General features: G+C 49.4%; 1 protein-coding gene across 1 annotated transcript in view; it reads left to right on the plus strand.

Moving 5' to 3' along the window:
• Window positions 1-3,609: 3,609 nt before the first annotated feature.
• The window catches only part of LOC137414781 (uncharacterized), a 53,438-nt gene continuing 34,938 nt past the window's right edge, over window positions 3,610-22,109 (plus strand). The window contains exons 1-3 of the mRNA XM_068100281.2: window positions 3,610-3,661; window positions 4,007-4,075; window positions 17,925-18,035. Coding sequence (XP_067956382.2) covers window positions 4,030-4,075; window positions 17,925-18,035 — 157 coding nt within the window. The 5' untranslated portion in view covers window positions 3,610-3,661; window positions 4,007-4,029. The remainder of the gene's footprint in view (window positions 3,662-4,006; window positions 4,076-17,924; window positions 18,036-22,109) is intronic.

A 22,109-nucleotide genomic window follows, 5' to 3' on the forward strand; every position in this document is an offset into this window, starting at 1 on the left:
GGAACGATGAGGGGCTTAGGTGGTTGGGTAGGTTCCGAAGCTTGGGTGGAGTCTTATTGACCACCCCTACGTGCCTCCATCTCGTCCAGGATTGCGTCAGCTGAAGCACCAGAGAAGCGCTCAACGTCAGAGGGCTCGTCAAAGACAGAGGGCTGTGCCTCGTTGCAACGCCGTAAGCAGGGTCGGCGTCATGGGGGGGGGGGGGGGGGGCATTCGCGGGCCATGCCCACCCAAATGAGTTATTGTTCCCCCCCCCCCCCCCACACCTACCCGCAGGCCAAGCCTTTGGCGCCAAACTTGCACGTCGGCTATATTTTGTGCAGTGTGTGTGTGTGTGTGTGTGTGCGCATGTGCTGGCGTGCGTGTGTGTGTGTGTGTGTGTGTGTGTGCATGTGCATGTGCTGGCGTGCGTGTGTGTGTGTGTGTTTGTGTGTGTGTGTTTGTGTGAAAGAGAGAGACTTTGCAGCATGTTTTAAAATTGGAACTGGGTTGGTGTGCTGGTTGTTGACGGCAAACTCTTATTATCAAGCATTTACATCATAGATTGAGGTCTCGAACGACAGTTTGTGCCCCCCCCCCCCCCCTGCGGTTATCCTAATGTCCCCCGGTTAGACTTGTTCTGACGCCGAGTCTGGCCGTAAGAATTCGGTGATCTGGCGTTGGCGGAGGGAGTTGACGTGGGCATGATACTGCTCCTCGTAACCTGCCAGTGCCGTATTAATAAAGGAGCACCTTGCTTCACTGTTGAATGTTAAATCTTATCTACGTTTCTACAATAATCACGGTTTTGGTAAATACCTCGCACTGTTGACTCATTTATCCCAAATTTCTTTCCAACACTTCGCTTTGTTTCACAATTGTCTATCAACTGCACAATTTCGAATTTCTGAGCGTAAGTTAAGTTCTTCCTCTTCTTGATTTCCCTTGATTTCTCTTTCCCCACGCTCGGTGATGACGTAGCACCCTTTCCACCATTTCCGGTGCGCTATAGCGCGTATTTGGGGTGCGATAGTCGTGTGTTGTGCAGTTTTTTAGGTAGCCGCGACAGCAAAGAAACGCGATAGCCGAGTTCGCGATAGCCGAGGGTTGAGTGTGTATATATATATATATATATATATATATATATATATATATATATACAGTATATATATATATATATATATATATATATATATATATATATATATATATATATATATATATATATATACTAGCTGAGGTACCCGGCTTCGCCCGGGTTGAATAAGAATAATACAAATATATGATGAAAAGAACATGTATATTTTAGAGCAATATCACAGTACATTTCCTACATGACGTTTTTTCAATTTTCTATTTCTCAAAACCTCTGGGTATACAACATTTCTGGTTTTCTTACGTGGTGCCAAGACATAAAGATTGCTTGGTTTTCCAACCCTCGAGCAGCCCACGTACAGCTGGCCATGGGCAAACACTTGTTCTGTGAAGTTCAGGCCTACAACCTTCATTGATTGCCCCTGCGACAGAAATATGTCTTGAAATATTCCTGAAATAAGTTGTTGACCTTTTGACCTATGTTAACCTCAAAAATAATTGGTGGTTTAATTCAGTGATCTGATGTGCAAATCCTCTTCAAATTTCAAGTCAATTAGATGAAAATTGACGATTTTAGAAATTTGGCCCATATTGATATTTTCACCTTTAGACCTCAAAAATAATTGGTGGTTGAATTAGGTGACCCGATATGCAAATCCTATCCAAATTTCAAGTCAATTGGAAGAAAATGTAGGATTTTAAAAACTTCACCTTAAGTTGTTGACCTTTGGCCTATGTTTACTTTTTGGCCTATGCTGACCTCAAAAAGAATTGGTGGTTCAATTTCAGTGACCTGATATGCAAATCCTCTTCACATTTCAAGTCAATCAGATGAAAGTTGAGGATTTTAGAAATTAGAATTTTTTTTTTTTTTTTTGTATACTGAATCGAGGCTCGTGAAAGAGCTGACATTTACTTCACAAACAAATCAACCAGACAAACAAGATATATAAAAAGAGGGAGCGGAAGACATTAGAATGGGAAGCACACAAACACTTGAGAGCACACAACATTTAAGAGCAGGGAGATGTGTGGGAGGGAGAGGGCTTGGGGGGAGGGGGCGTGGGAAGGGGGGGGGGGCCTATGTTGCTCTTTTGGCCTATGGTGATCTCAAAAATAATTGTTGGTTGAATTCAGTTTACTGATATGTAAATCCCATTCAAATTTCAAGTGAATCGGATGAAAATTGAGGATTTTAGAAACTAAAAACAAAAGTGGTTGACCTTTGGCCTACGTTGACCTTTTGGCCTACGCCGATCTCAAAAATAGTTGGTGGTTTAATTCAGTAAGCCGATATGTAAATCCTATTCAAAGTTCAAGTCAATAGGATGAAAATTAAGGATTTTAGAATTGAGGCTGACGACTGTTGAGAAACTCAGTTGGGAGGTTTACTGCCTGATCTGCATGTCACTTTGTCAAGAGAATCATAATTTCTTTCATGACCGGGCAGCGAACGTCATTATGTGTGACTTTACGTCACTCCTACGGACGTGAAAACATTTGTTTTCCTTAAAAATATATTTAAAATAAATAAAATAGTACATAAATTAACAATAAAAGAAGCTAAAAAACAATTTAAAATACAATAAAAAGCACATTAAAAAAATATAAATATGTACGTACAGTATACTGTACGTACGCGCAACCGCTGATTCTCATTCAAAACAGAGGCGACGTACAGTATTCCTTTACTGTGTCTGTGTTAGCCATGGGTCCGAAGAAGGATAATGCTAGTGTTTCCAAGCGTAATGTAGTTACGATGGACGATAAGGTAAATCTGATTAAAAGGTATGGAAAAGGTGGAAAAGTGTCAGTGATAGCACATAGACCTTATCGCGAATCGGAACCGCAATGCGTCATGGGATCGGAAAGGGGCAATTTCGCTGCCACAAACTACACCGTGGAATTGCAGTTGGCCCGGTTTTTTAAACCATTGATATTAAAATAAAAAGTAGCCTATAACCACCGGAATTTTTTGCTGATTCCGAATCTGTGTCTAAAACTTTTCTCCGATGTGTAGTTCTTGAGTTATAAGCGGACATCCAGACAGACAGACACTCCTCCTTTACATATAGATATATATATATATATATATATATATATATATATATGTATGTATGTATGTATGTATGTATGTATGTATGTATGTATGTATGTATGTATGTATGTATGTATATATATATATATATATATATATATATATATATATATATATATATATATATATATATATATATATATATATATATATATATATATATATATATATATATACAAACAAACAAACACACAAGAACACACACACACACGTGATTGCAAAAACCTGTCTCCCGCTGCACAGGGATGGGATAATAGGGCGATGTAAAAGAGGCTGCGGCAACGGCGGTAAACTCTATTACTTTATCTTTATTTTATTTCAATTGAATTATATACTTTAACATTGCGGAAAATAAGTTTTGCCACTTTCAAAGCCATTTTATTTAGCATGACTTGGACAAAACCTTACGGCATTTTACGTTACACGACCAATCAATTATTACCGCCTACGGACGTAGCGCAGGTCCTCTTTGCCTCAGGACTGCATGGGGTAAGGCTTGTCTGCGGACTCTCTGGGTTTAACAGTGATTGCTCCAAGCATTACATCAGTTTCGTGTTTATTATACATCAGTTTCATTACATGGATAACTTCGTGTTTTGTGTTTATAATAATTCTGAATTTAAATCGGCTTGAACGTAATGACGATCCAAAAATCGTAACTTGGAATTTGATTCGATTCGGCCCTGGTACTTCTACTTGGTAGGATTGTTGAAGAAACTACTTTTGCCAAAATTCTGTGTAAACCAAAATGATTGTATAAATATTTATCATGTTAACATAATGTGAAGATAAATGATCGAAGATCCCCGAAATGTGCTTTACGTTTCTCCTCAGGCGATGTGGTTGAGTGATGCCTGATGGCGAATCGGCAGCTGAGAAATCGCGAAGTTTCGAGATCACGTGGTTCGTTTTTCTCGGATAATCTATCACAATAATTAATAATCTTACACTCCATCGAGAGTTAAACTTGTACTCTAATTAGCACCTCTCTATTTAAATAATTCAGATTTCATCATAAGTTGTTTTAATTGAGGAAAGTGTGAAAGTATGATATAATTAATATTTGCATATTTTATGAATATTATAATGCTTACTTTGAGTGTAGTGGTTGATGATGTCATTATTATGGGATTTGAGGTATTAGGACTCCACACTGGACCCCATCCCATTGATGCACACTCGACTTCAGCAGCTGCGTCTCTCTCGCTCTCTGTGGATTTCAAACTTATTACCTTCACCACCGAAGGTGGACGGAGGTTATGCTTTCACCCTTTTTCTGTCTGTCTGACAAAATATCTCAGAGTTGTGGATGGATTATAACAACGATAGGTTGATCAGTCGGATAGGTAACAAGAACAAGCAATTGCATTTTGGTTAAGGTCCGAATCCAGATCCAGCCTATCCATGAGATACAAAACGTAAACTGTTCAGCCTGGCGGAGGTATGCGCTTTACCGATTACCGTTCTCGTTTAATTCTGGTTTAACAAAGGGACCATGTCCCTGACATTTTGCAGGAATGAAATCTCACCTTATTGCTCTAAAAGGATCGTCAAACGAACCCTCCTATCTTGATCTATTCACATGGTAAGTTGCTGGAAGAGTTTGTCTTTTGAATATTTAGGCCTCACCGTCAGTCATGGCGTCTTCTTAGTCGTTCAGGTAGCAAAACTGGCCTCAAAAGCCAGCTGCAGACTTTCCTTCCTTTGTCGAGATATATATATACCGTGGGACCCCGCTATTTGTGGGGGATATGTTCCTGGAAAATCCACGAATTGCGAAACTGCGATTAGCGAGGCATTGTTTCAATGGAAAAAGGGGGACTAGGTTTCCGAGTCGCGAAAATCCGAGAACGGAGAGGAACAAAAACCGCAAATAGCGAAGCAAAATCCGCGAATGGTGGCAAATCCTGAGAACATTTTTTGTTCTCAAAAATTGAGAACTTCTTTCCTGGAAGTCCTTGGTGTCCTTGTGTTTTATACTTCTCCCACCGCCCCCCTCCCCTTCCCACACCTCCTCCCCCCAAGCCCTCTCCCTCCCACACATCTCCCGATGTCCCTGCTCTCAAATGTTGTGTTTGTCTGCTTCCCCTTCTCTCCCCATCTTGTCTACCGCTCCCTCTTTTTATATATTTTGTTTTTTGATTTTATATTATATATATATTTTGTTTGATTTTTTTTTTTGTGATAAATGTTAGCTCTTTCACAAGCCTCGATTCTGTATACAAAAAAAAAAAAAATTCATCTTCCCGTCGAGGCTGGGACTCCAGCATCACATCCTCTGGATTCTGTGGAATAGAAAGCGCTAAGCATTATTGGAATATTTCACGGTGAGGCGGAAGGACAAGGCATGTTGCACTCGCATCGCAGGTATGTTGATGTGGTCTGTTTTAAATCACCTCTCCTGTATAGTTGCCTCGTCTCTCAGTCTCTGGCCCTCCCCGTTGCATTTGAGAAGGTGGAGAAATTTCTGGCACCCTTTAACTCTGATTCAGCATTTGGACCGGATGGCATCAGCTCGCAAGTCCTAAAATCATGCTCTGCTGCGCTTAGACTCCCTCTTTCTGTCATTTACACCCTATAATTTGCCCTCAGGCATATTACATCTGCTTGGAAGTCAGCCAACATCACTGCATTTCATGAAAATGTGCAAAAACGGATCCCCCTCAACTACAAGACCTATCGATTTTCGTGCAATCAGCAAGTTCATGGAATCCATCATTGCAGTTGATATGAAGCCCTTCCTTTTCTCCCATGACCTCGTCTCAGATCACCAATTTTGTTTCAGACCAGGTCTCTCCACCTTGCACATGCGGCTTATTCTCGCACAACAATGGACGGAAGCCCTTAATGTCAAACACGAGATCAGATTGGTCTCTTGACATGTATCTTATTTTGATCCTGTCTTGCTCTCCAAACTCTGCCCATTGCATCCAAGGCCAACTCCACACATGGCTTACTTGACTTCCTCTCCCGTCAGCAATCGACTCTGTTCGCTAGAATCATGATCGTATCACCTGGATTATCCCGGTTCTTCTTCCTCCACACATTGTTTCATTCTCCGATGGCTCCCGGTATTTTTATTCGCCCTCATTGAGCTTCCATGGCAGAATCCTTTTTAATTCCCCCTTGTGGCTCAATATTTATTTCAAGTCCAAACCATAATCGATACAAGTTTTGCTTCTTCTTCATCTCTCATTGTTTCAATCATGACCGAGATACGTAACAGGCTGAAGGCTATTGTCCGACTCCTTTGGGTTATAACTGACTCCTTTGAGTAATACTTTATCCATCACCCAGTTCCCAGACCCAGACGGCAGAGGAAATTGAGTACCAGCTTGCTGGGATGAATGATCCCGGTGTGTACCCCGGTTAGAATAGGTACACCGTGTCCCTGCGCATCGTAAGAGCGTGACCAAGGGTTGGCGGCAGGAAGGGCATCCGGCCATAAAAACATTGCCTCAAAACAGGGAACTGAAAGAACTGCGCTCCAACGCGAGTCGAAAGAATTGACGCGACCAAAGACGGAATTCGTCCGAGTTGCTTTATTGAAACAAAACAGCTCAGGTATTCTGACAAGCCCGTTTATCGGGCAGCAATATATATACACATTTATGTCGGGAAGTTTGCCCGGCAAAAGCTATACCGGGCATGCCCGGGTGTCAAGGGCGAGCCTTGGAAAGGCGAGTCTGGACCTGCCCGGGCGTGTTTGGCTGCAGCCTGGCAAGTCGAGGCTGGGCGTGCCCGGGCGCTCTGGGTGAGCCCTGGAAAGGCGATAGCGGGCATGCCCGGACGCTCTGGGCGAGCCCGGGAAAGACGAGACCGGGCGTCCCCGGGAGGTTCGGGCGTGCCCGGGTACAGTGAGTCCGGGCATGCCCGGGAGAGGCGCGTCTGGCCGTGTTCTGGCCGGTGCAAGGCTGCCGGGAGGGCGCACGCCAGTTCGGTCGGCGCGGAGCTGCTCATCGTGCACGCCAGGGAGCTGAAGGTCTCGGCGTTGACAAGGCGACGACGTTTGACGTCGACCAGCAGCCCGTGCGCGCAGAGGAAGTCGGCGCCCAGCAAAGCCATGGGGACGCAGGCGGTCACAAAAGTCCATTGAAAACGCTGGCTGCCGAAGCAGAGGGTGACGACGCGTGGGCCGAAAGTGCGTATGGCCGAGCCATTAGCAGCGACCAAAGAGGGGCCGCAAACGGCGTCCCGCCTGTCCTGCTCGGAGGCGGGTATGACACTCAGTTGGGCGCCGGTGTCACACAGGAAACGCCGCCCAGACGCTTTGTCCCGAATAAACAGCAAGTTGCCCGAGTGGCCGGCGCTCATGGCTGGGAATGAACGCCGGCCCGGCCGTTTCCCGACCTGCCGAAAGTGCACGGGGGCCGGCACGTCCGAGCCTTGTGTCCGAACCTGGCGTGGTAATAACACCACGCCCGGTCAGGTGGAGGCCCCGGCCGTCGTGTCGGAAGCGGGCGGTGCGGCGTGGCGGCCGCCAGTTGCACCGGCAGTTCGGCCTCCAACCGCGCAGGGCGCTCGGGCATCGTGGGCGTCGCCTCGGACGGCGGCGGGCTCCAGGTAACCGCGCCGATGTGCTGGCCCGCCGAGGAGATCTTATCGGCTTCCCTGGCGAGGGCGCGGGAATCCGTGATCAACGTGCCAGCCAGGGCGAGGCGTACCGGGTGAGGCAGCTGGCGAAGGAACAGCTCGCGGAACAGAAAATCCGGAGAGTGCTCACCGAGCAACGAGAGCATATAGTCCATGCGCTCTGACGGGCGCGTGTCGCCGAGCTCGGGCAGAGCGAGCAGGCGCCATGCGCGTGCTGCCGGTGAGAGGGCGAAAGCGTCGAGGAGGAGTGTCTTCAGCGCGTCGTATTTGTCAGCAGCCGGCGGGTGCTCGAGGAGGCTCAAGGCGCGGGCCGCGGTGGCGGAACCGAGCGCCGCCACAACATGGTGGAAGCGGGTGTCGTCCGCGGTGATGCCTCGCAGGGCGAACTGAGAGTCCGCCTGAGCGAACCAAACAGCCGCGTGAGCCTCCCAGAAGGTAGGCAGTTTAAGCATCACTGCCGTATCCATGTCGGTAGGTCACCAATGAAGGAACTGCGCTCCAACGCGAGTCGAAAGAATTGACGCGACCAAAGACGGAATTCGTCCGAGTTGCTTTATTGAAACAAAACAGCTCAGGTATTCTGACAAGCCCGTTTATCGGGCAGCAATATATATACACATTTATGTCGGGAAGTTTGCCCGGCAAAAGCTATACCGGGCATGCCCGGGTGTCAAGGGCGAGCCTTGGAAAGGCGAGTCTGGACCTGCCCGGGCGTGTTTGGCTGCGGCCTGGCAAGTCGAGGCTGGGCGTGCCCCGGCGCTCTGGGCGAGCCCTGGAAAGGCGATAGCGGGCATGCCCGGACGCTCTGGGCGAGCCCTGGAAAGGCGATAGCGGGCATGCCCGGACGCTCTGGGCGAGCCCTGAAAAGGCGATAGCGGGCATGCCCGGACGCTCTGGGCGAGCTCTGGAAAGGCGAGAGCGGGCATGCCCGGGAAAGACGAGACCGGGCGTGCCCGGGAGGTTCGGGCGTGCCCGGGAACAGTGAGTCCGGGCATGCCCGGGAGAGGCGCGTCTGGACGTGGTCTGGCCGGTGCAAGGCGATTGTGTGCATCCAGCGGTAACCGCTACAGAACCATGATTGTCTTGGGGCCCGCAAGGCTAACCCTCGCTATAGCGGGGAAAATGGCCTTAAAACGATCATTCATTCATTCATCACCCAAAAATATTGTTATAGATCGCGGTTAGGATGTTATAGACCGAGCGGTGGTTTAAAACCGCGACCTCACAAAACTCACCCGATTCCACCCGAACGTTGGTTGTATCGCACCCTAGCTGCTCAATGAGGGAAAAGACAAAAGCGACGCAATGCAAGAGGAAAACGGAGACAAAAAAAGGTTTGAAATACTACTACATTTATTCCTACTATTTACACACAAGCAAAAAGACAGATGTCACGTTTATTTACAAGCACAAGACGCAGGTGACACAGTGCAAATTTAGCTTACCTACAGACTTAACTTATATCCCAGGACAGAACAAACAGAACGCTGACTCACGCGGGGAATGCCAGGGATGGCAGAAGGTGGATGGCTGGCGGGAGAGGAAAGGTCCAAGGGGGGGGTCTTGCAGCTCAATCGTGCGTTTGGCAGCCGCCGTTCCTTTTTGTTGGCCCTGCTCCAAACCGCCGTTCAGGCCCCCTTTTGCGGTTGCCGGGTGTCGCTGCTGCGGCGGCCTCCGTCCGCTGCGTTCCCAGGACTTGTCTCACTGGTCTGGTCCCTCAACCCTCAACTCTTTCTTGCTTCTCTCACTTCTCACCACCGACTCCTCTCTCTGGCAACCGACTGTGACCAACTCCTTGCAACCAACTCCTCCTCTCTTCACAACCCTTCTTTTTCCAACCCAGAGTGCATCTCTCTTTCTTCTTCTTTTTTAACCACTTCCGGTTGCGCCCTTTTTTATAGCGCCCCCAGCGATCACGCCCCCGGCGCTTTGGACACGCCCATCGGGGCGCTCACCTCGGCCCTGGCTGGTCGCACGACCCTCGGGCTCCGCCCCGGACGACGACGGGCGGGCGCGCCCCTCCCCTCCTCTGACGAGGTGGAGACACGCCTTTCTTCCCTGACTCGAGCCTCGTGGTCAATGGCGGTTATTGGAGGGGAGGTGATTGGGAATCGAGGGCTCAGCAATGACGAGAGGGGATGTAATATGGCAATCGAGGGTCGGCAATCACGAAAGGGGGATGTGAAGGAAATGGGGATTTTTGGGGATGGGAATGAAAGGGGATCTATTCTCTTTCACTGGTGCAATGGAGTACTTTTAATTAATGGGAGACACAGCCTTATCCTAAAACACAGAATAAGAGATAACTATCAAAAGAAAAGATATATCGTGTCCTGCATGTATGTTTTTTTATGGACTAACTACGGGAACGCCCTTTGACCTTTATACAACCACAACGGAGGGAGGAGGGGTGATATTTACAACAACCTTTTACAACAACCTTTTACAACATTTTACCACCACAACAAAATAAAAAAACATTCTCATATTCACAACACTGCACCCTCCTCCCCTTAGGCACGTCCCGGGCCTATTACTTTTACCTTAGTGTGGCATGTAGGTGTAGTTCCCTCTACTTTTAACCTGACCCTGAGTGCGACAGTTTTAAAACATAAATAAATGTGTCCCGCTGCTCCATTGCACCCTGCCTAACAGACTTACGCCCACAGTTAACCGAATTGCGGAATGGTCTTCAAACTATACACTGACGGTGGGGAGCATTATTTACACTGACGCTAATTTTATTTACAAAACTAACCCAGGACCTGTAATTGTTCTTTCTGGGGGGAGGACAGTCTGCTCTGCATCAATGCACCATTAAAGCACCCAAAACCGCACCAATACACACCCAAGCACCAATCGGTGCAGTCCCCATTGTTCAATGAATAAAATAAAACCAACAAACCCAACCCTGCAGGTGTCTCTTGCTCTTCGGCTCCCTCTGCTGGTTATCATTATTTCTTCCAGTTGTTGTCATTTTCATTTGCTTTGCTTACTGGCGGCCTATTTGCAATAAAGCTTGCCCAAACGTGTCCATTTTATTTATTTGCTTTATTTATGGCCCACAGGGCCGACTATGTGTGGTTCACCTGTGGGGCATCGGTGCCCTGTGGCCAAGGTCCGCCAGCAAGATTTCGGGCCCTCATGGCCGGTTCCAGCAGAGGGGCCATGCCCCAACCCATGGGGTCCATAGGTGGTGCTCGGCCACAGACATGTGGTCCATAATGTGGTGCATCGATGCAGACAGCTGGTTCTGGGAATTTCGGGCGCACAATGGCCGACCCACGCACGCTCCCCTCGGCGCCCAACGGCGCTCAGGTCCTCATGTGGGAGACAAAAAGGGGGGACAAGACAGATGAGCGAGGGGTAAGGTCTCAAGGGTACACATCAAAAAGGCAATGCAAGGCGAAATGCGTACGGAGGGCGAAGTGAGAAAGCTCGTCCCTACCGTACGTCACCCCCCTGTTACCTAGCCCACCCTTGCCCTTACCCCATATGTACAAAACCTACACATTACCAATTCGTCACTACTGTCACGTCTTCCCCATATTTCCCCTATATCAAATTCGTCACCACAATCCCTCTACTTCAAAAATTTGCCATCATCAATTCATCATCAATCCTCATAAGGAGGCAGAGATGGAACATCAAAGCACAATGTCACACCCACGTCATGATGCGTCTCACATTCCAAACATTTGCACAATAAAAAATAATAAAACATGGCATGGTGTGGAGTTACATGTCACCTCCGGTGAGTGGGTGCAGATGGTGCGAGGAGATCCTTCATCCTAACTATCCTCTAAATGACTTTAACACACTTTACACTACCCGGGGTCTTTCTCCGGCCAAACCATTGGCCCTCTTACACTATGGGTTCTAAAACCCAATTCCCATTGGCCAAACTGTGGTGCTTTTCAATTTGGGGTCTCACTCCCCCGATTCATCTCCCGGTGCCCTCGCACAATTTCTGGGCCGCGACGTGTAGCTCTCCCAACAGGTCTACCCACCTGCACACCTCCACCACTGTAGTTGCCACCCGAGCTTACCTAGCTCCTCACCCTAACCTATCTAACTGGGGGCAGCCCCTCTCCTGGCTCTGTCACCCCATGGTGCCCTCTGGCACTGGGCTACCCGGGTCCGTCCTCCGGATCCTCGGGCCCCATCCACAACAACTACTACCGGCTCCCAGAGCCCACCTGCGGCCTCACCTGGCCGACATCCTTACAGTGGTGGAGTGCCCAAACCAACTACACACACTAACAGGCTACACGCCCAGCCATTTCCACAACACTAATGCACCCATCCAAATACCATTCTTTCACCTCGCACCACAGATGCCAATATCCAACCACAATTTACCTGTACCCTCTACCTAACACTTACACTACCCGCCCCGGGTATCCGTGATGGGGGTCCACTCTTCCCCCATTCACACCTTCGCACCATCCACTCCACTCCACAATTTCCACCATTCTCACTCCACGACCATCCATTCCAATCCTCCAGACCATTTATTCCATACACCTGTCTTTCATTCACCTGTCGTTGCACACCTGTGCAATCCTACCTGGTGCCACCTGCACCCTCCTCCTCTTCCTGGACCAGTTGGTCAACACAACACACAATCACCACTACTCCCTCATACACTGCTCCACACACCTGTTCAGTTGCACACCTGTGCAATCACACCTGTTCAATCCTCACACACACGGCATCATCTCAGCTGACTACTCCCCTCTGAAACTTGCGCTTCCCAGTCGTCCCTTTAAACTATTGCGCTCCCACGTCATTATCATCCACACTAATCTACCTGCGTCCCCACTACAGGTATCAGTCACTAACTAACCTTAACGTCACCTAATGTCATCTTCTAGGGCCCTATCAATATAACCTAACCCACCCGGGCTAGTTTTCACTGCCATACACCCCATAATCTATAGCTCCTTTGCCCCCACATGGGAAGGATGGTGGATTTGCCATCCCACCACATCGGGGGTCTCTACCAATTTCGCTCGTCCAAATCCAACAATTCAAAAATTTTCCATTTACTGCCAATTCTATTCACTTTTCTAAATTTCGTTTTAAATCACTATCACTATCACCATCACCCGTCTACTTATTACATCCTCTCGGTGCGCCAATTCACATCTACAGCCCGGCTTCGTACAGCCGAGCAATGAACGCGGGTTCTTTTGTGCCAGCGGCTGGATACGTCCCGCATTCGGGGCAGGGACGGAGGCTTACCCGGGCCGAGATCCCATGCACCACCTCGGCGTGGAGCCATCCAATGTCCCGATCTCGACCTGCCGGCACGTCTCAATAGAAAGTGGTCGCCATGACGACCCTTCCTATCGGGCTGCCCGCTCCGCCTAGTGGAGCCCGGACGCGGCCGCTCCACGCGAGGCCCAGCGTGGATCGCGCACGGCGGTCCTTTCGAACCCGCCGTGGCTCGGATCTCCGCTGGTTCTCGCGGCACGCGAAGCCCGGCACGCACCGAGGGCCCGATCCGGCTAAAAGTCGACCTAACCTTTAACCCGGTTACCGTCGACGCTTCACCTGCAGGCTTACATGCATACGCTACCTCTTTCTTGCTCATACATGCAGCCGTTCCCATTCTCCTCGTACCTTTTCTTACACACCCAGGTACACCCATTCCACTCACAGCCTTGGTCACACACCTGACCACCGAACACTTTGGCACACATTCGTTGCTCGCACACCTCACCAATACACCGCTTCGCGCCCCCTCCTCGGTCACCTCCTCTGTGACAATCACAGGTGTGCCCTCATTCGCACACCCAACCACGTGCCTCACCACCAACTCCAGCGTGCATTCCCACTCACGCTCTACCATTCCAGGTGTGCATCCTTCCATCCCAGGTGTACATCCTCGCTCACCTGTCACAACCAACTCACGCTCCGTTTCACTCTCACTACTCTCACCTCCACTCTTGACAACGCACTCTTTCCTCATGCACCTGTCCGTTACACACCTTTCTCGCGCACACTCTCCCGTTACACCCTCTGTAACACTCACCACAGACGTACGCTTTCTTGTTACATCCTCTGTAACACTCACCACAGGTGTACACTCTCTCGTTACTTCCTCCGTAACACTCACCACAGGTGTACACTCTCTCGTTACTTCCTCCGTAACACTCACCACACCGCGCTTCCATGTACCCCCTCGCACACGCGCTCCGACCAACTCACTCTTGACGGCACACTCACTCCTCGGCGTGCACTTTTTCCTCACACACCCCATGGTCGGACATTCTCGCACACCTCTTTTTCCGCACACCTGACCTGTCACACACTTCACCAACGGCCTTTCACGAACACCCGGATCCAAACCAATCCCCAAGCCGACTGAAGCTTTCCTCACATCATATACATTGCCACTCACCTCCGTACTTCGTCTCACCTCCTCTGCCACCTGCAAACTTTTTATTTGGTTAGTGAGCATCACATCATGATTTGAACACAGACCTTGTACATATTCCATGACTTCCTCCTTTATCTCCCTCTTAGTTTCTGTCCGTCCCTTCTTAATTTCACTCACCTCTTCTCCCACTTCCTCTAGTTTTTGTTTAACCTCTTTTATTTCTCGGTGCGTCCCCTCAAGTTCGTCCTCTAAGGCTACCGTGACCGTCTCTATGTGCATCCTCACCTGCCGGTCCTTTGTCTCCATTATCTCTGTCACCTCCTCCACCCTCATTGTCAGTTCCTCCCGTACCATCTGACATTGCCTCTGCGTCGCTATTAATTCGTTTTTAATTTCTTTTTGTGTCGCCTTTAACCCTCCTAGTACCGCAGTGTTCTTTTGAACCTGCTCCACTAACTTAGTTTGTCCCTCTGTCAGCTGCTCCACCTCCTCCGTCAGATCTTCTATTCCCCCTTGTAACTTAGCCGTATTATTCCTTACCTCTTTCTCTATACGCTTTTCGCCTCGCTTTACCTCCTCGCGTAGCCCCGAGACCTCCTCACTCACCCCTCGTCGTATTTCCTCCATCTGGTTCCCCATCTGTTCGATTTCCCGGGCGGATTGTTCCCCTATTTCCCGCAATTTGTCCTCCATCCTATTTTCTAACCCCATTAACCCATTTTTCAACCCCTCTAACTGATTCTCCTGGGCAGCCATTCTGTTTTCCACCCCCGTTAACCCATTCTTTACCTCTTTTATCCCGTTGTCTAACCCCTCAAAATTATTGTCTAACTTCCCAAATTTCTTGTCTAACTCCTCAAAATTATTGTCTAACTTCCCAAATTTCCTGTCTAACCCCTCACCAGTACCCCTCGCTTCGTCCCTCATTACCCCCATTTGCCCCATAATTCTGCTTTCCATTTTTTCACTATCAGCCCTCCTTTGCTCACTCTGCAGGTTGAGGGACGCCTGCATTTGTACTATACTGTCGTTTTTTTTCTGCATTTCCACCATGAATTGGGCCATGAAGGCTTGCATTTGGGCCGCGCTCATTGGTGCCGCGACCGTGGCCCCCTCAACCACGTGCGCGAGGGCGCCATTCTGTGCGCCTGATATTCCCGCAACCACATTGCCATTTTCCTCCTCCCTTTCTTCCCCGAAGTCCTGGGTTACTTCTAACCCCTCTATCTCTCCCACCGGCATCCCGTCGCCTTGGACAGCCATGGCGCGATTTCAAAATTCGGGCTTTTCCTTTAAAACAAAACAAATTTCGGTATTTTATAATTTTGAGCGCGTGAAGCGCGCTCCGGGTCGATCTCACTCCCCGACACCAATTGTTATAGTACTAACACAATTGGTGTCCAAAATTTGGGCTAAATAAATTTAGTCCCAGGTTCGAATCCAACTCCTGACAACCAATTGTTATAGATCGCGGTTAGGATGTTATAGACCGAGCGGTGGTTTAAAACCGCGACCTAACAAAACTCACCCGATTCCACCCGAACGTTGGTTGTATCGCACCCTAGCTGCTCAATGAGGGAAAAGACAAAAGCGACGCAATGCAAGAGGAAAACGGAGACAAAAAAAAGGTTTGAAATACTACTACATTTATTCCTACTATTTACACACAAGCAAAAAGACAGATGTCACGTTTATTTACAAGCACAAGACGCAGGTGACACAGTGCAAATTTAGCTTACCTACAGACTTAACTTATATCCCAGGACAGAACAAACAGAACGCTGACTCACGCGGGGAATGCCAGGGATGGCAGAAGGTGGATGGCTGGCGGGAGAGGAAAGGTCCAGGGGGGGGGGGGGGGGGGGTCTTGCAGCTCAATCGTGCGTTTGGCAGCCGCCGTTCCTTTTTGTTGGCCCTGCTCCAAACCGCCGTTCAGGCCCCCTTTTGCGGTTGCCGGGTGTCGCTGCTGCGGCGGCCTCCGTCCGCTGCGTTCCCAGGACTTGTCTCACTGGTCTGGTCCCTCAACCCTCAACTCTTTCTTGCTTCTCTCACCTCTCACCACCGACTCCTCTCTCTGGCAACCGACTGTGACCAACTCCTTGCAACCAACTCCTCCTCTCTTCACAACCCTTCTTTTTCCAACCCAGAGTGCATCTCTCTTTCTTCTTCTTTTTTAACCACTTCCGGTTGCGCCCTTTTTATAGCGCCCCCAGCGATCACGCCCCCGGCGCTTTGGACACGCCCATCGGGGCGCTCACCTCGGCCCTGGCTGGTCGCACGACCCTCGGGCTCCGCCCCGGACGACGACGGGCGGGCGCGCCCCTCCCCTCCTCTGACGAGGTGGAGACACGCCTTTCTTCCCTGACTCGAGCCTCGTGGTCAATGGCGGTTATTGGAGGGGAGGTGATTGGGAATCGAGGGCTCATCAATGACGAGAGGGGATGTAATATGGCAATCAAGGGTCGGCAATCACGAAAGGGGGATGTGAAGGAAATGGGGATTTTTGGGGATGGGAATGAAAGGGGATCTATTCTCTTTCACTGGTGCAATGGAGTACTTTTAATTAATGGGAGACACAGCCTTATCCTAAAACACAGAATAAGAGATAACTATCAAAAGAAAAGATATATCGTGTCCTGCATGTATGTTTTTTTATGGACTAACTACGGGAACGCCCTTTGACCTTTATACAACCACAACGGAGGGAGGAGGGGTGATATTTACAACAACCTTTTACAACAACCTTTTACAACATTTTACCACCACAACAAAATAAAAAAACATTCTCATATTCACAACAATATCATATAATTTCTGCACAGAGTCATGCCAGGTTATTTGTCTAAGTAATCTAACTCTAATTACCTCCGCACCAAAGGTGGACGGAGGTTATGTTTTCCCCCCTGTATGTTTGTTTGTGAACAAAATATCTCAAAGTTGTGGACGGATTTGGACGAAATTTGGCAGAGATGTAGCGTATGTGAAAAGGACACAATGATTAGATTTTGGTGAAGATCCGGATTCGGATCTGGCTCGACGAAATTTGAAGTGATTCTTCACCATTGGGAGATGGAGCCAAAAACGATACATGGCAGGATATCTCAAAACGTTATGGATAGATTTGGACGAAACTTGGTGGACAGGTGTGTGTGACAAAGACGATTCGATTCAACTTTCGTGAATATCCGGATCCGGCTAGTAGAATTTTTTACGCGATTCTTCACCATTGAGTGTTATGGCGAACCAGGCGGAGGTATGCTCTCTACTGAGTACCGTTCTAGTTATATGTTGTATTTGAAATCTATATAACCCTATTTGTGAACGTCTGTTTGTTCGGTTGTGCCTCATGGACAGCTGAGGGAAGAGCAGGTCTATGGCGGGTAACTTTTCACGACAAAAAACATGGGCGCATCAAATTTAGACTCGGGGTGTGGCTTCCTCAGACTATAAAAAGCCCACTACACACACCTGACTACTTATTTTCCGGGCAGCGCCAGGTAACTCTGCTTGTTATTCATAAAAACTCTAATGTCCCTCCAAGGCTGCATTCTTGAGTTCATACTGAAATCTAAACAATGTAACACAACCTACCCTTGGTGTAATTTTACCATTGAAACTGCCATTGTTCATATAATAAAACTTTTCCTTGGTCATGGTGTTTGTTGTTTTGGTGAATTTTGGAATTTGTTAACCAATTTTTCTTTTTGAAGACTTAATCGGCTTGCTTGTAGTCTGACAGTGTTGATTGAGCTTCTGGTGTTCTTTTTGCAGGTGATGGTGCAAAGAATGGTGAAATGATGGAAGAATTTGAAATTTTGCCAATCACAATAGGGGAAGACGACTCCGATGATCTTGAAGAGGAGGCAATAGACGAAGAGGATGGTAAGGCATAATGGTAAACTGCTCCATCAGCAATTTATACCTTCATACCTTCACACATTAAGCTATCCTGCCCAACATCCTTTCTGTGCCTTTACATAATCACAGTTATTATGTTTTGGTCCTCGGTTGTGCCAAAGGTGAAGGCTGAATTATTGATGACTAGTGAGGTACCTGTGCTACGCACGGGTGGGAGGCCAGAAGCAAACAGACAATGCAGAAACGGCGAATGCTAAAGCATGAAACCAATAAATTCCACATTCCTGTAGCACCATCATTCGTACGTCAGACATGGACAGCAAGTTCGTGAAGGACTTCCATGAAAAACGTACCCGTTTGTTCACATATCGAAACATCGATCGTGGGTCCGTGGCGAATCTGCAAATGGCGATCCGCGAATTTCACGTTCACACTTGTTTCACGTTGATCTTGTTGCGTTTCACGTTTACGTCATTCACTTGAACTCGATATCTTTTTTCATTCCAAACAGCATAACTCCAATCACAAATTAAATAACATTAATACAAAAAATAAACTTTTAACAACATTCGTGACATAAACAAATATTTAAATCCTGATGTGAAGTTCCGTACGGTTGGGTGAATACAATTACAAATTCAAAATCGTAATTGTATTTACTCGATTCCAATCATCAATTGATACTTTAACAAAATGATTAACACGATTAAAGTTTAACGATTTAACATTACGAATGACGGTTGTATTGGGATATTATCAAACCCACGCATTTCCGTAATCTGTCCACTTCCGCATTCGCAGCAGGTTCATAATTCTAAATCAAAATCTAAACAGTATTTGTAGAATTTCAATAAAAGCCACATCACTGTTCATATCGGTAAATATTATTCCATCGTGTTTGGAAAAATTGGAAAAACAATATAATGAAGGAACTGCGCTCCAACGCGAGTCAAAAGAATTGACGCGACCAAAGACGGAATTCGTCCGAGTTGCTTTATTGAAACAAAACAGCTCAGGTATTCTGACCAGCCCGTTTATCGGGCAGCAATATATATACACATTTATGTCGGGAAGTTTGCCCGGCAAAAGCTATACCGGGCATGCCCGGGTGTCAAGGGCGAGCCTTGGAAAGGCGAGTCTGGACCTGCCCGGGCGTGTTTGGCTGCGGCCTGGCAAGTCGAGGCTGGTCGTGCCCGGGCGCTCTGGGCGAGCCCTGGAAAGGCGATAGCGGGCATGCCCGGACGCTCTGGGCGAGCCCTGGAAAGGCGAGAGCGGGCATGCCCGGGAGGTTCGGGCATGCCCGGGAACAGTGAGTCCGGGCATGCCCGGGAGAGGCGCGTCTGGCCGTGTTCTGGCCGGTGCAAGGCGATTGTGTGCATCCAGCGGTAACCGCTACAATAACCTGTTTTCCTCCAGGAGATCCCAGGATTACCCACCCAAAATATCGTTGCGATCGGTTCAGCCGTTTTTGCGATGCCTTCGAACAGATGGACAGATGGACAGACGGACATTTGGTGAATTATAGTAAGACTAGTGGGGTCACCCGTGGGAATCCCACGCGTATGGACGTGTGACATTTGGACATCTTGATTTAGATGCTGCACATTAAATTTTACAAAATGGTTAAAATGGTGTAATGAACACTTTCTTTATTTCACATAATATGTGACCCCTCACTCCTCTCCACCCTCACGCCTCTCCAATGCCACTCCTCCTCACACTCCTCTCCAATACCTCCTCACACTCCTCTCCAATTCCTCCTCACGCTCCTCTCCAATACCTCCTCACACTCTCAAATACCTCCTCACACTCCTCTCCAAAACCTCCTCACACTCCTCTCCAAAACCTCCTCACACTCCTCTCCAACCCCTCACACTCCTCTCCAACCCCTCACACTCCTCTCCAACCCCTCACACTCCTCGCCAACCCCTCACATTCCTCGCCAACCCCTCACACTCCTCGCCAACCCCTCACACTCCTCGCCAACCCCTCACACTCCTCGCCAACCCCTCACACTCCTCGCCAACCCCTCGCACTCCTCGCCAACCCCTCGCACTCCTCGCCAACCCCTCGCACTCCTCGCCATCCCCTCGCACTCCTCGCCAACCCCTCACACTCCTCGCCAACCCCTCACACTCCTCGCCAAATCCTCGCACTCCTCGCCAACCCCTCGCAATCCTCGCCAACTCCTCGCCAACCCCTCGCACTCCTCTCCAATCCCTCGCACTCCTCTCCAATCCCTCGCACTCCTCTCCAATCCCTCGCACTCCTCTCCAATCCCTCGCACTCCTATCCAATCCCTCGCACTCCTATCCAATCCCTCGCACTCCTATCCAATCCCTCGCACTCCTATCCAATCCCTCGCACTCCTATCCAATCCCTCGCACTCCTCTCCAATCCCTCGCACTCCTCTCCAATCCCTCACACTCCTCTCCAATCCCTCACACTCCTCTCCAATCCCTCACACTCCTCTCCAATCCCTCACATTCCTCTCCCTCACACTCCTCTCAAATCCCTCGCATGCCTCTCCAATCCCTCACACAACTCTGCAATCCTTCACACTCCTCTCCAATCCTTCACACTCCTCTCCAATCCCTCACACTCCTCTCCCTCACACTCCTCTCAAATCCCTCGCACTCCTCTCCAATCCCTCGCACTCCTCTCCAATCCCTCGCACTCCTCTCCAATCCCTCGCACTCCTCTCCAATCCCTCGCACTCCTCTCCAATCCCTCGCACTCCTCTCCAATCCCTCGCACTCCTCTCCAATCCCTCGCACTACTCTCCAATCCCTCGCACTACTCTCCAATCCCTCGCACTACTCTCCAATCCCTCGCACTCCTCTCCAACCTCTCACACTCCTCGCCAACCCCTCACACTCCTCGCCAACCCCTCACACTCCTCGCCAACCCCTCACACTCCTCGCCAACCCCTCACACTCCTCGCCAACCCCTCACACTCCTCTCCAACCCCTCGCTCCTCTCCAACCCCTCGCTCCTCTCCAACCCCTCGCTCCTCTCCAACCCCTCGCTCCTCTCCAACCCCTCGCTCCTCTCCAACCCCTCGCTCCTCTCCAACACCTCCTCACAGTCCTCTCCAATCCCTCACACTCCTCTCCAATCCCTCACACTCCTCTCACACTCCTCTCCCTCACACTCTCAAATCCCTCACACTCCTCTCCAATCCCTCACATTCCTCTCCCTCACACTCCTCTCAAATCCCTCGCACGCCTCTCCAATCCCTCACACAACTCTGCAATCCTTCACACTCCTCTCCAATCCTTCACACTCCTCTCCAATCCCTCACACTCCTCTCCCTCACACTCCTCTCAAATCCCTCGCACTCCTCTCCAATCCCTCGCACTCCTCTCCAATCCCTCGCACTCCTCTCCAATCCCTCGCACTCCTCTCCAATCCCTCGCACTCCTCTCCAATCCCTCGCACTACTCTCCAATCCCTCGCACTACTCTCTAATCCCTCGCACTCCTCTCCAACCCCTCACACTCCTCTCCAACCCCTCACACTCCTCGCCAACCCCTCACACTCCTCGCCAACCCCTCACACTCCTCGCCAACCCCTCACACTCCTCGCCAACCCCTCACACTCCTCGCCAACCCCTCACACTCCTCGCCAACCCCTCACACTCCTCGCCAACCCCTCACACTCCTCGCCAACCCCTCACACTCCTCGCCAACCCCTCACACTCCTCGCCAACCCCTCACACTCCTCTCCAACCCCTCGCTCCTCTCCAACCCCTCGCTCCTCTCCAACCCCTCGCTCCTCTCCAACCCCTCGCTCCTCTCCAACACCTCCTCACACTCCTCTCCAATCCCTCACACTCCTCTCCAATCCCTCACACTCCTCTCACATTCCTCTCCCTCACACTCTCAAATCCCTCGCACTTCTCTCAAATCCCTCGCACTCCTCTAATCCCTCGCACTCCTCAAATCCCTCGCACTCCTCAAATCCCTCGCACTCCCCAAATCCCTCGCACTCCTCAAATCCCTCGCACTCCTCAAATCCCTCGCACTCCTCCAATCCCTCGCGCTCCTCTCCAATCCCTCACGCTCCTCTCCAATCTCTCACGCTCCTCTCCAATCC

The sequence above is a fragment of the Myxine glutinosa genome, chromosome 1 (genome assembly GCF_964187855.1).
Source record: "Myxine glutinosa chromosome 1, kmMyxGlut1.1, whole genome shotgun sequence".
In the NCBI taxonomy this organism is placed as follows: domain Eukaryota; kingdom Metazoa; phylum Chordata; class Myxini; order Myxiniformes; family Myxinidae; genus Myxine; species Myxine glutinosa.